Source organism: Buceros rhinoceros, unplaced genomic scaffold (genome assembly GCF_000710305.1).
Source record: "Buceros rhinoceros silvestris isolate BGI_N320 unplaced genomic scaffold, ASM71030v1 scaffold32478, whole genome shotgun sequence".
NCBI lineage: Eukaryota > Metazoa > Chordata > Aves > Bucerotiformes > Bucerotidae > Buceros > Buceros rhinoceros.
Genome location: NW_010425714.1, coordinates 892 through 13667, shown reverse-complemented (window position 1 = coordinate 13667; position 12776 = coordinate 892). Strand labels below are relative to the sequence as shown.

Here is a 12776-nt window from a genome sequence, read left to right as displayed (position 1 = left end):
CAAAATCTCCTTAGAACCCTTGGTTCAAAGCAGCACTGAGGCCTCCGTGTGATCCTGGGGCTAGGCAGCTGAGTCGCCCACTGCACACCCAGGACACAGAGCAGACGCGAGTAGGTCCAGCAGACAGCAACTAACTCTGAGAGGTTTGCAGACACCCTGGAAAGCCATGATGTACCAATTCTTGGAGCTGCCTGCAGAGAAAACTCACAGGCTCTCTTGGCAGTCGGTGGGCTACACTCACCGAGCAGGACAGGGACAGATAGCTACTCCACCTACACGTGAAGGTGCATAAACACGGGAACATGTAACATGCCAAGAGCAAAATCTGCAGCTGAAAAACCAGCCGATCTACACCCTGGTTGTTTCAGTACATACAGGCCCAAAGTTACCAGCAAAAAAGCCATCCAGTAAATAACTATTTACAACAGGTTCTGTGAAGAAATTACGGTACAACTTCCCTTTCCCGCGCAGGAGAAGCAGTGGCCACTGGGGCCTGCAGGCCAGTCCGGCTGCTCTGGGGGAGTTCGCAGGAGGTACGTACAGGTGGTGTTTTCTTTTAAACACAAATGGCCAAGAACACCTGCTGCCGCTTTCCTGACATCACCCATGTCCCCAGTACAGGCTGAGATCTTCAGAGGAAGGACTAACCCAACATTTTGGCTTCATATTTAACACAATGAGCAACATAGTGACATGCATTGGGGAGAGATGACGATCGGCTCCAGCCGATCAGAGTTAATTTAAGCACAACTACAGATGGGGCCTTAAAAATGCCACATAAAAAGGAAGCTGCAGATGCGCAATAATAGGTATTAATGTCCCAGGTATTGAGAACATCCTAGGACAAATGAAATTTCAGTTGAAGCAATGTAAGACCACAAACTGGTGTTTTATGAGGAACTGCGAAAATATGTAAAAGCGACAGTACAAGTAGTTTAATCGTTAAATCAACACAGCATAGTTGCAAATGAGATGGGAGAAGACACATTAAAAAGAAAAGTTATTAAAACATTATTTATTCATAAAAGAATGTTACAATTTTCAGTAGTTTATTAGGGTAAGAATCTTTTTAGGACAACAATCTTTTTAGAAAAAGCACCTTCAGATATTTAAAGTAATAAAGTGGAAAAAAATTAGTTTTAAAATATTCCATGTATTTTAGTAGTTTTTCTTCCTTTCCTGATCAGATGATATCACTGTGTAATGGCTTCAAAGCAAAAGATCCTGAAGACCAGAGTTAAGACCTTCCAACTTGTCTTGCTTACTTCAGTTCTCTCTAATCCATTCTGAAGAACGTGTATTCAACCTGCAAATGGGTACGGTGCGACTCCTTTCACCCCTAGCCCTGTTATCTATTAAAAAGAGGGGGGGGGGAAGGATTAGTGCAATAATTCACCACTGTCAGACATTTCCTTTTCTTTCACAACTAGGCATGCCTCCATTTAGAAAAGTGCTGTGCCCTCCAGCTTGACATCTTACTGCATTTTGCACATAGCAGCTCATCACAGCCAGGAACTTCAACCTATGCTCTTTCTCTAAGGCTTAGAAATCGCGGGCCAGAGTCTGTTCCCCAAAAGCCTCTTCTCGGCTACCTCTAAGCCTCCACGCTGCAGTTTGGAATGTAACCTTTGGTGTGCACACACATGGAAGAGCAGGGCGCCAAAACAAATCCCAAGGTGACAAATTTTTAAAGACGTAATTTAGATGTAGCTAACTAGAAAGTAAACAAAAGGAGGTGATTTTATCTGCCATTGATTAAGAGACAGAAGTATTTACACATTCTTTTCTTAACTGTCTTGGGAGGAGAAGTGGAAAGTGGTGACGGCACAGCAAATCTGCAGCATCGGCATTGTTACAAATTTAAAATCCAAAAGTATTTTCAAATCTCTAAACACATTTAACTTTCTCATCCTGCAAGAGGAACCAAAAATACGAACAACAGCTTTAACGTATGTGACTGATGTCCTAACAACCACCCTTTTCCTGGTTTCCACTCCCAATGGTTTGATACCTGAAAAATGCAGGAGGGAAAAAAATGGCCTTTTAAAATTACAGGAAAAAGCATCATTCACCTTGAAAATCCCACCAGCCTGTGGTTGCCGTGAAAGCCAGTCTTTATCCATCCCATCACTGGCAGAAGTCACATACATTTCTGAATAATCCTTTCCTCCAAAACAGCAGGAAGTTGTCTTGTCAACAGGAAGTTTCACAGTTTGGAGTCTTTTTCCTGGAGAAAAAAATGCATGGTGTTTCCTGTCCGTCTACTTATGACAAAAATTTAAATAAATTATTGCGAATAACCAGCGTGGAGCCAGGTGTCCCACAAAAGCGGGCACCAGGGCAAGAGGAGGTCCCATCCTGAGTTTCAGCATACTGATGAGCACCATGACAGGGAGAAACCAGACTTCTGTAAACCATGTTGTTGAGAAGTTTCAGTCTCAGTTATTACAAACAAATCCCACCCCCAATCCCAGCCTGTCCTCTAATTAAATGCTAAGATCCACAGCACAGACATCGGTATCTGAGCTCATCATCTAGGCTGCCCATGCAGTCAATGGAAATGGGGTATAATTCCTCCTAATATAGGTCACATGAATCACGGCCTAGACCTGCTGACTTTTCTACTTAGAACTACAAAGGACGCCTGGAGCAAGTAGATCTCATGCAGCTCTACCAAGGTGCACCTCGTGCTACACCTCTACCGCCTGCAGTCAAGGAAGATTAATTCCTAGAAGTTTCTTCCTGAAGTTTCAATAGCCTTTCAAACCAAGCTTGCATAAAATAGGGATCACAGGACGTGTCTGAAGTTTACAAGAAACTAGCGCTACCATAAATAATATTAAGCATTTATTAAACCAACAAATAGCTACCATCTTAATGACAGCAGTGAACAGATTGCCTCCAGTCTTAACCAGAAGGCTGTAGAGACACCTTATTCTAAAACTCCTCCTAAATCTGAGCAATAAGTGCTTATACCCATCATGCCTATTTTATTTACCTACAATTAAATTTCTCTTTCTAGAAACATGCTAAAATACATTAATCTCCTAACAAAACATGTCATTTCATTCGTGCGATTTCCCCGGCCCCCCAGTCGCATGCGTGAGGGAGGAGCTTGGTCCCCTTACAGTAACCGTTTAGTGATGTGTTGAAAGGAGGAACTTTGGTGTTCGGAACCCTAAAAGAAAAAGGAAAAGTGGAAAGTTTGGCCCAGTTAACACCTATGGGGTTTTTAGTCAACTTCAGAATGGGACACCTTTTCCCAGGAGGTGTTTATCAAAGCAAGCACCTGTCTTTGAAATCTTTTGTCTCACCCAACAAGCTGTGCCTTGGTCCCTTGCAATGACACAGCAGCACTGCAATAAACTGACAAAAGCACAGAACGAATGGCTTCACTTGTACCGCACCACTAGGTGGGTCATAAGGACAGGTAAAAGCAGAGCCACGTTTTAAGCCGGAGGTGCAGTCTTGGCATGATTTTGGCCCACCTGCTTGGGTATGCTGCTCCCCAGAGACAGTTTGGTCTCTCTTTTGATGTGGGAAGACAGCCTAGTTGTGCAGAATAAGCTATGATATGTCATACGGCGCAGGGCTAAAGGACATTGCCCGATCCATTTTACTTGCTAGTATAGATGTAACCAGTACATCCAGAATACAGGACTGAGAGGGATAAGCGGAATTGTCTTTACTTCACCAACGACTCTGACACGAGGGCTGGATACTTTCAAACTCTCTTTTAATCCCAAATTAAATAAAAGAAAATAGCGAGTGAACAGCAGTGAAAGACCCTCTTGTATGTAAGAGCCTGGAAAGTTTGAGCACTCTGGAACTCCTCATGCTGTATAATAAGCTTATTTGGCACACATTCTGACCCACAAAGGCCAATGTAAGAATCAAATTTGAAGTAAAAAATGAAAATATATCCAATGTAGCAGTGTTTAGACTGTCAGAGATTACTTGCGTGTCCAGCTAACTGCTTTTTAACCTGAGAAGAGCAGATTTTTCAAAATATCTAGATTGGGAGAGAAGGAGTCCTGTCTGTTGTGTGGGAGTGACAAGGACCAATATGAGTTCCAAGACAATGCTCCTGTCAACTTGCTCTAGCAACACTTTCTGGTTATCCAGTCAGCTGGCAGTGGAAGGATTACACGACTACGTGGGTTACATGGTGGCTTATAAAATTCTCCAGAGGGCACCCGTATAAATCGGCTGATACCAGGTCTTGGAGAAAATGAGGGGGAAGGGCATTCAAAGGGAAAAATCATGCACTGTAGGAGAAGAGGTATGACCCCCAAAGATGGGGGAGAGAGACCCCGACTGTACTTGCAGAGCAGTCTCAGGAGATAACAGCCTGGAAGATACTGTTTACAAAGCTCTGAGATGAGCAATGTCTTCCTGAAAACGAAAGAAAATCTGCACCTGGGTGCTCTACGACCTACTTAGAGTATTCCCCTATGCCTGGTATCTACAGAAGAGAGAAACTCGGCAAGTTTTTTAGATCCTATACAATCAAAGGATATAAAAATATTTTCATTAGGGAGAACTGTAAAATATTGAATCCCTAGTTAAAAGACATGATTGCATAAAACTAGCAGGTCACTAAGTGACTGGAAGGTATGGCAAGACTAGGCAACATACAAGCTAGACATCCCTTTCAAGCCCTTTGCAAACCCAGGGGGTTCAGTCATCACAGCCTTTCCCTGTAGCCCATCCTGAATCTAAAGGCGGCAGCTATCTAGGCTAAAGAAGCCTAGACCTGAAAAGCTGCTTCACCCTGAACCTCAAACCTTCACTTAAAAAGATGCCAAACAAACAAGTTTCCTTACCCAACCCCCTAAAAATGCAGTCCAAGCTTGGCCACACGAGTGAAACCTGAAAATCCCTCACTGCTTTAGATGAGCTCTTTATCAGTGGATGTATCTGCAACTAGCTGACAGTCATTCCAGCCACACTTAACAGCTATTGTACATGAAAAGAGCCTTTCATGGAAGTTCTCTTCAAACCTGAAAGGATTACCTCCCTTAATAGTTACGATTGCTCAGAAGTCAGCAAATTGCAGATTTTGAAGATACTGCTTTGAAACGATAGCAGAGAGAGGGCAGATAAGCATGAGATATTCACAAAGAAGGTGGCTCTTTGACATGGACACTTAACCTGTGAAACTTTTTGCTACTGTTCACTGTGGGCGCTGAGCGTTTTACATGGGCAAGGGGAGACAGAACAGATTCATGGAAGAGAAATCCACTGGCACCTACCAGTACATCAAAATCACATCTGGGTCTGAAAGACCCTGCTCTGAGTATAGTCAGAGACTCGGACTGCAGTAGGGACGTGTACTCTGCTGTCAATACTCTTAGTCTCCCTATGCATCTGCTTAAGGACACTATTCTGTTTAGTTTTCCCTTAAGAAAACACCTCCAAAAGGGAGGAAGAAAGGGAAAACAAGTGAAAAAAAGGAATAAAGTGATGCCCATGGAGGAAAACATTAGAAACAGTGAACCAGAGAGGAAAAATGGTGGAGTACTGCTACGAGAGAGCATTCAAAGGGTTGGTAGAGGTCACCAAGGAATGTTCTGCCCACAAAAGGGGGAGGATGTGGGACCAGAAATGGGTCCTAGAGCTGCTGGGATCTCCCCGCTGGGTCGTCTTCCTCCTAGGATGGCAGACTCTGCAGGACAGGAGGAAATCCTGCAGATTAGCAAAACCTTGGATGAGTAGGAACCAAAAGGTGAGGGGAAAAGCATACACTGAGCTTCAAGTAAGAGATTCCAACAGAGTCGAAAGAGAGCCTGCAGCCTGACCCACCTGGTGCATGTGTGTGCCAAGGTCTGCTGTGCACTGAAGCAGCAGCACACATCAAGGGATGCTGCTGTCCCTGAGTCTGCAGTCCCACAAACCCCCAAGACTTCTGTTAGGGTTAGACCTGGGTTCAAGAGACCCCAGATGCAACCCAGTTCAGCTGCTCCTATGCTGCATTATGCAAACCTGTGGTGTCTCAGATCTGTCAAAATCATGCTCCTATTCTCACCCAACTGGCCCTTTGCAGACACTGTGGATCAGTCTCCTTGAAGTGCTTCATACGTGTCTTTCTCCCAGACTAAATCATGCCTGGCAGACCACCAAAATCCAAATGAGAGTAGCAATGAACAACAGGCTCAGACAATGGGCACACCCAAGACATTACTTGGGAATAATAAAATGCTGAGGAATTCATTAATTTTTTTTCCACTATTTCAATTGCAAAATTCATTGTGTAAATGACTTTCAATAATAAAAAAAATGTTGCTGGCATCAGTATCATGTGGGATTCGTATTAACCTCAGTAGGCTGCCCAAAGTAATACACCATGCTGTAGACACAAGAAAAAGTCTTAGGTCATCTTTGCCATTTCATGGCTATTTCATTTTCTTCCACATCATTTATCAATGAGGTAAACACTAATCTTAATTTGGTGGATGCAAGAGGATGCTAGTTCAAACAATTCACAAGTATAATGGCAATCTCCCTAGCAACTTTACCTTTTCCAACATAACACAGGCTGGGAACAAAGGAGACTTATTTACAAAGTTAACTTTTGAGAGCAGGGATATATAATTTTTAAAAAAAAAAAAAAATCCATGATGTTTTAAAAAGAGCAGATATACCATTTCTGTGAGGGGAAAAAAAAAAACCAACCTCTTGATCTTTGCTTTTGTTTCTTTCTTTCTTTTTTTTTTTTACCACAGAATTCCAGTCCACTGTTTACAAGGACTTACCTGTCTCAGGGTCAAGACGAATCACTCTCCCACCATTGTAACAAGCTACCCAGAGTTTGCCTTCTGTATCAATGCACATCCCGTCAGGAATGCTTTCCTCTTTTTCCAGTTTGTACATACTCCTACGGTTGCCTGTAGGGTAGAAAAACCACAACAAAACCGAGCAAGACAGTTGTTAAAATTTGTACCAGTCACCGCCCAGTACTATTATTTCCAAAAGCTATGCTGAAGTCCTGAGTTTTGTTCATATGAAAGAAACAGATCGTGTCTGTTGCTCTGTTTGCTTCCTGAGACAGTTGTTTCTCAGCGTGAAAGCCTGTGGATTGGTTTCTGTCCATTGAAAGTACAACCCTTTTCTCTAGTTCTTTTCTAGGGCACCACTCAGGCTCCCTACTTACCATATTAAACGAACATCTGAATAAACTAATGTAATACACAGTCAGAAAACAAATTACTTGTTCCAAAAGCAGTTTGGATCATTTCAAGTATGGGTCACTTCCAGTCAGAGAACTGGACACTTCCAAACAGATTGCTGGAACGTGCCAATAATTGCTGTTTCAACAAAAACCTGACCTTCAGATCTATAAACTGAGAGTTTATACAAACACAGTTAGGAAAAACATTAACTTCAAAAGCGTACTGTCAACAAAAACCCAAACAACTCTATCTGAACTTTGATCCACTCTTATCAAAGAAAATTAAAACCAACCTTCCAACATTGTTTATTTTATGCTCTGGCAACTTCAATGTTTCTCATATGTAGCAATATTTTTAATGAGTTTCTTTGTCAGATTGCCCACAGAAAGAGCCTAAGTGAGCACAGATGAGAGAGAAAAGAGAACCACCAAATCTCCTAAAGAAAAATCCAGTTGTAAGCCACAGCAGAGAAGCATCAGGACAAGATGCTACACATAAAATTACTTTAAATTCTCAGTTTTAAAATGTAAGTATCAAATCAACTGAGTTCTTTTAAAGCTAAATACTGCAGTCCATATACTCGAACAGAAATTATTAGTCCAAGTTACTGGAATTTTTCTTTTGCCCAAACTTGTAGAAGCCCTTAAGGGGTTGTTTTGTTTTGTTTTAAATAAATGAAGGAAGAAGTTTTGAATTACTGCTTTCCAGTTGTTGCTTAGCTCTGTCTGCAGAATCTTCATCTAAGAGCTTGTATTTTAAAAAGCAAAACAGTGAAAAAAAATCTAGGGAAGCTAGCAGAAGTTTTTCACGAGTCTACAAACTTTCTGTTACTCTGCCCATGCTGTCAGTAATAAGAAACACAGGGCCACAGAAACCTAACCATAGCAGAAACAGTTTGCCCTTTTTACACAGGAAGATCAGATACACGTTGTGTTCAGTAACAGCAGACCAAATCACCACTCAAACTCTGCCCAGGCAGTTTAAATACTTTATAATAAGAGCCTCTGATGCCTTTGAGCCAGGAGCCTACACAGGTGCAGATGGATGTTAACACAGCCTCTGTTGTTTTGTTCTAAAGAGGTTTCTGAAGAAGTGCTCCCAAAGATCTGATCATATCTGCATAGTAACCAGAATGGAAACGAACACCACGACCTTTAGGCACAAACGATTGTTTTAGAATACAACAATTCATACCAATTTTTCCAGTTTGGAGGTCATAATCAAAGGCATCCACTGAGTAGGACAAGCTGTCAATGTAAAAGAAGGTTTTGTGATCCAGCGACCAGTCCAGCCCATTAGAAATGTCCACCTGATCAAAGTGCTTCACCACTGAGTGGTCGGAGAAGAGCGTATACAAAGAGCCCTGGTGTCTTTCCAGCACAGCAGGTCGAATCTCCTCAGCCATCGTACCTGTGCAGAGCCAAAGAGGAAAAAGCAAGTTCAGAGTGAATGGGCTCTTCCCTGGGTTTGGTGGAAGCCTCTCGCTATGGTGATAACTGCACTGCCAACATAGAAGGGAGCAGTGCGGGGTCTTTGGAAATTTGGAAAAGAAACTGAGTTAAAAGCAAAAGAGGTAAGTAGATTTCAAAATTGCTTGCTTTTAGCAGAAGATGACAAAACACAGCCTTTGAGGTGTTTTGGTGAACTGTGGCAAAAATGGTGTGCAGCGTGATTTCTGTTAAAGGTTTTATTCAGTCATTCAAATACTAAGAAAGGTGTGGCCAGCATCTAACTTCCCACAAATCTTAACATCTTGTATAGCAGAGAGACTGGAAAAATATTTCCTCCTCCCTCAGAAGGAGTCTTACCAAAGCCTTTTCAAAAACAAACCTCATCATTATGGCTTGACATTGGCAGCTGAGACTGGCTCTTGAGAGGCTGGATAAAAGCATATTAAGGTAAGCCTGGGGACCCAGCTACAGGGCAGATGCACAGAATGGCATTTTAAAAACCAGGAGAACAGGATCATGGGGTGGCTGAGGCTGGAGGGCACTTCTGGAGATGATCCAGGCCTAGCCTCTGCTCAAAGCAGGGTCTGCCACTGCAGGTTGCTCAGAGCAGTGATGTAACTTGAAGACCCTCATGAATGGAGACTCCACAGCCTCTCTGGACAACCTGATCCACTGTTTTGTCATCCTCAGCAAAAAGAGTTTTCTTATGTTTGAACAGAATTTCCTGAATTTCAGTTTTTGCCCCTTGCCTCTGGTTCTGTCACTGGGCACCACCAAGCAGAGTCTGGCTCCATCTTCTTTAGTCCTTCATCTGGTACTTATACACATGGACAGGATGCCCCTGAGCCTTCTCTCCTCCAGCCCGAACAGTCCCATAGTTTTTAGAAATACCATCTATAAATTCCAATTTATAAAGAACAAACCCCACAATATCATTAATTTCTCCCTGGAAAAGTATCTTCTATTGGCACTCAGTTCACAACTCAAAACTGTTCAAGAACAAGCGTGCCAACAGGGAGGAGGCAAGGACAGCGTCTCCTGAAACAGAAGAGACCACCCGCAGCATACCTGCGAAATACCTCCCTGCAGGATCCACTTTCCCATCATTGAATCGGTTGTTTGGTTTATCCTTGTCCGCTTGAGTAATGGTGGTAACCAGCTGCTCTTTCCATTTCAAAGCAGCAAACCTGGTTCCCAGGGTGATGACATAATCCCCAGATTTCCGGAGAGCCACGGAGCTCACAGGAGCGTCTAGAAACAGGGTGAAATGGAAAAGAGGTTTGTACTACAGAGAAACATTTCTTTTCTGTCCACTTAAGATACACAAGCAATCACACCGAACTCAGTGAGGCCACAGGCAGGAGAAACAACATACTTCTCTACCAACAAAACTGATGTTTAAATATACAGAAAACAGATTATTTCACGTGAAGAGATCATACTTAATGCATACAGAAAGTCCCTATGAGAAGAATCCCCAGTTTGGGACATAAAAGCATGGGGCACTTGAATACTACCACCACTTCCAGGAGCAATAATCGTGACCAGCGCCTGGTTCTGCCAGGTACTTTAAAAAAGCATAAGAAGGGGGATAGACATAGGCATGAGTGTTTACAACAGATTACTGTGTGGGTTCCTCTGTCCCCAAAGGAAAAATTGATTGTCACAGGAGCTCTGAAGCAATTGTGCTTGTTTAGCACAGCTCCTGCACAAACCAGCCCTACACAGGCATTCAGTCATGATTCATGGAGAGAGAGGGTATCTCTGCACTGGGACAGGACTTGCTGGGCAAGAGAGCCACCACCCCTGCGCCACACTGCCATGCAGTTGAGACATGCCTCCAGCAGCATCAAAAACACATCAAGGAGTGGCAGAGCAAAACAGAAAATTAGGAGATGCTCCCACAGTTAGTTTACACTCATCTGAGCTATTAAGCGGTAAAACCTCAATTGCAGGTTATTATAAAGGAATTAGTAAAAAAAACAAATAACGAGTGTGAAGATAACATTTCTGTAAAAGCCTACACTCAGATGCAACATGAGGAATAATACCTTTAAAAAGGCCAATAAAGACTGGGATTATAAATAATATGCACGGTACTAATCACCAACTTTCCAAGTTAAAAATAAAACGTTTCTTGTATTTATAGCTTCGCAGAGGTATAATCAGGTAATAGTTTCACAAACGCTTATAACTGCCCCCAGCCACCACTGCTGCCAAAAGGAGCTGCTCCTTTCTGACTGCTCAGCCTTGGCTCAGAACAGCAGCAGCCCCAGCAGCAGTACCACCATGCCAGAAATTCGAATGCTATTTGTCCCCAACACCTGAGCTGCACACCTGTTTGTAAGCTCAGCTCTAGCAACTCCTTCATCTAGAGGTGCGTGACCGTGCTGCTCAGGCTGATGGTGGTCTGGGCTCATCTACACCAGGTTGAGTGGGTGCCACTTCTCCTTCCCATGCCAGCACAGAGGGGTCAGCAGAGGCCCCACAGCGATGTATTGCACCTGCCGAAGGAAGTCATTTTGCTGCTGCTCCTCCGATTGATTACCGGTAACCACACCAATAAAAGTGCTTTTCTGCCTGCATCGGTAGCAAGGACTTTGCCGGCAGCATGCAAAGGCAGTTCTCCTCTCGCCCAGCAAAATACCAGGGACAGTGGCTCGCAGGAGCCCCCAGGGCCTCTCTTCCACCCCCAGGGGAGCAGCCCCCAGCCTGCATACCCCTGCCTGTCCCTGCAGGTGTTGTCCCTCCTGCTGCCTTTGCAGCCACAAGATGGGCCCCAGGCCTCCTGGAGAAAGCATACCCGGGGAAAGAGGTGTGTGGGGCTAGCAGGAGAGACGCAGCCACCCTACTGTTCGCTGTACACAGAGGAGTATATTGGCCCTTTCACTCAGCTCAGTCTGCAGCCACCACAGAGGGCTCTGTTAAGCAGCATTGACAGAAACTGATGTATTTGGAACACCATTTTATGCCAAACAGAAAACTGACCATAAGGTCTCCCCTCCCTGGTCACAGTTATGCACGTAGAGGCATTTTCCCTGTGATGCTGAAAAGAGCATTTGAAGCTGTTGCTAAGTGTAGGTATGTTGTAATTCTCTATAAGCTTCAGAAATGAGTGATCTCTCAATTTCCTCTTTGGACATCAACCTGCTACTTTAATCACATGGCCCTCCTTGTCTTTTGCGGGGTTTTCTGGTCTTTTAAACATGGCATTCCCAAAGACACAGATATGAATTGTAACTACTTTATTACTAAACAAAGGAAACAGAAGTAAAAACAAAAAAAAAAAAGAGTAGCTACTTCAGCTACTATCCCTTCTGTATCTCCAGAGAGACCACATGTAAAAGATTTCACCAACATCCAAGTTGGGGGGCGGGGGGTGGGGAGAGGGGAGAAAGGAAGAAGCACAGCCCCTCAGCTAAGAGCAAGTAAGTGTGGAAAGCAATATTTCCAAAATTAGTATCAGGCCTTTTCTCATCTTAAAACTGGTAACCACAGTAATTTCAAAGTCAGACAAGTCCAGATCAATTTATTGTGAATCAAGTGAAGAACTTACGGGTGGGCAAAACCAAGCAATTTTCACCAAGTGTTATTGAACATGGAAAAGTAATAATTCCGTGTACTTAAACCATTTAAGGGGCTATCTTCTGACAAAGCTATATTTACGTTATCACATCCAGAAGTAAATCTGCAGCTCTTCATGGGAGTTAGTGCACGTCTTCCTTTGTGGAATAAATAAAACTACTGAGACCCTAACTGCTGTCACTGTTAAAAAATAAAAATAAAATTAAAAAATAACATCATCTTAAATAGTTACAGGAAATTTTCTTCTAATAAAGGAAACGTTACAGACACTGCTCATTCAGATCACTAACAGAACTCCCACAGACATCAGTGCCGCAGGAGGGTCTTAGTTACCCTTACCTCTGGGACAAAGAGGGAGAAGGAGAGAGCAGGTTCTGAACAATTTACAGGGAAGAGAAGTGTTATCCAACAGCACAAAATCGTAACAGAAGCCCTCAGGACTATGTCTGGCCAATCACTGTATTTAGCTTCTGCATACCGTACAAGCCTCAGGGTCGTCTCTGTCCTAGCCAGGCCAGGTTTTAGGGAGAGGTCTCTCAGCACCACCCAGCACCGCCTACCGGCGCCC

General features: G+C 43.4%; 1 protein-coding gene across 3 annotated transcripts in view; it reads right to left on the bottom strand.

The window, feature by feature from the left end:
* Positions 1–1001: 1001 nt before the first annotated feature.
* Positions 1002–12776, bottom strand: part of RGN (regucalcin) — a 12154-nt gene continuing 379 nt past the window's right edge. The window contains exons 2-7 of one of the 3 annotated variants that reach the window (XR_727826.1): positions 9692–9874; positions 8367–8582; positions 6756–6887; positions 2073–2227; positions 1233–1352; positions 1002–1170 (exon numbers count right to left, since the gene is read on the bottom strand). Coding sequence is in view for 2 of the 3 variants with exons in the window: in XM_010141245.1 (XP_010139547.1) it covers positions 1302–1352; positions 2073–2227; positions 6756–6887; positions 8367–8582; positions 9692–9874 (737 nt within the window). In the remaining variant the exon portion in view is untranslated. Of the gene's footprint in view, positions 1353–2072; positions 2228–6755; positions 6888–8366; positions 8583–9691; positions 9875–12776 lie in introns of all 3 variants that reach the window. The other 2 variants (XM_010141245.1, XM_010141246.1) reach the window with 2 other exon arrangements.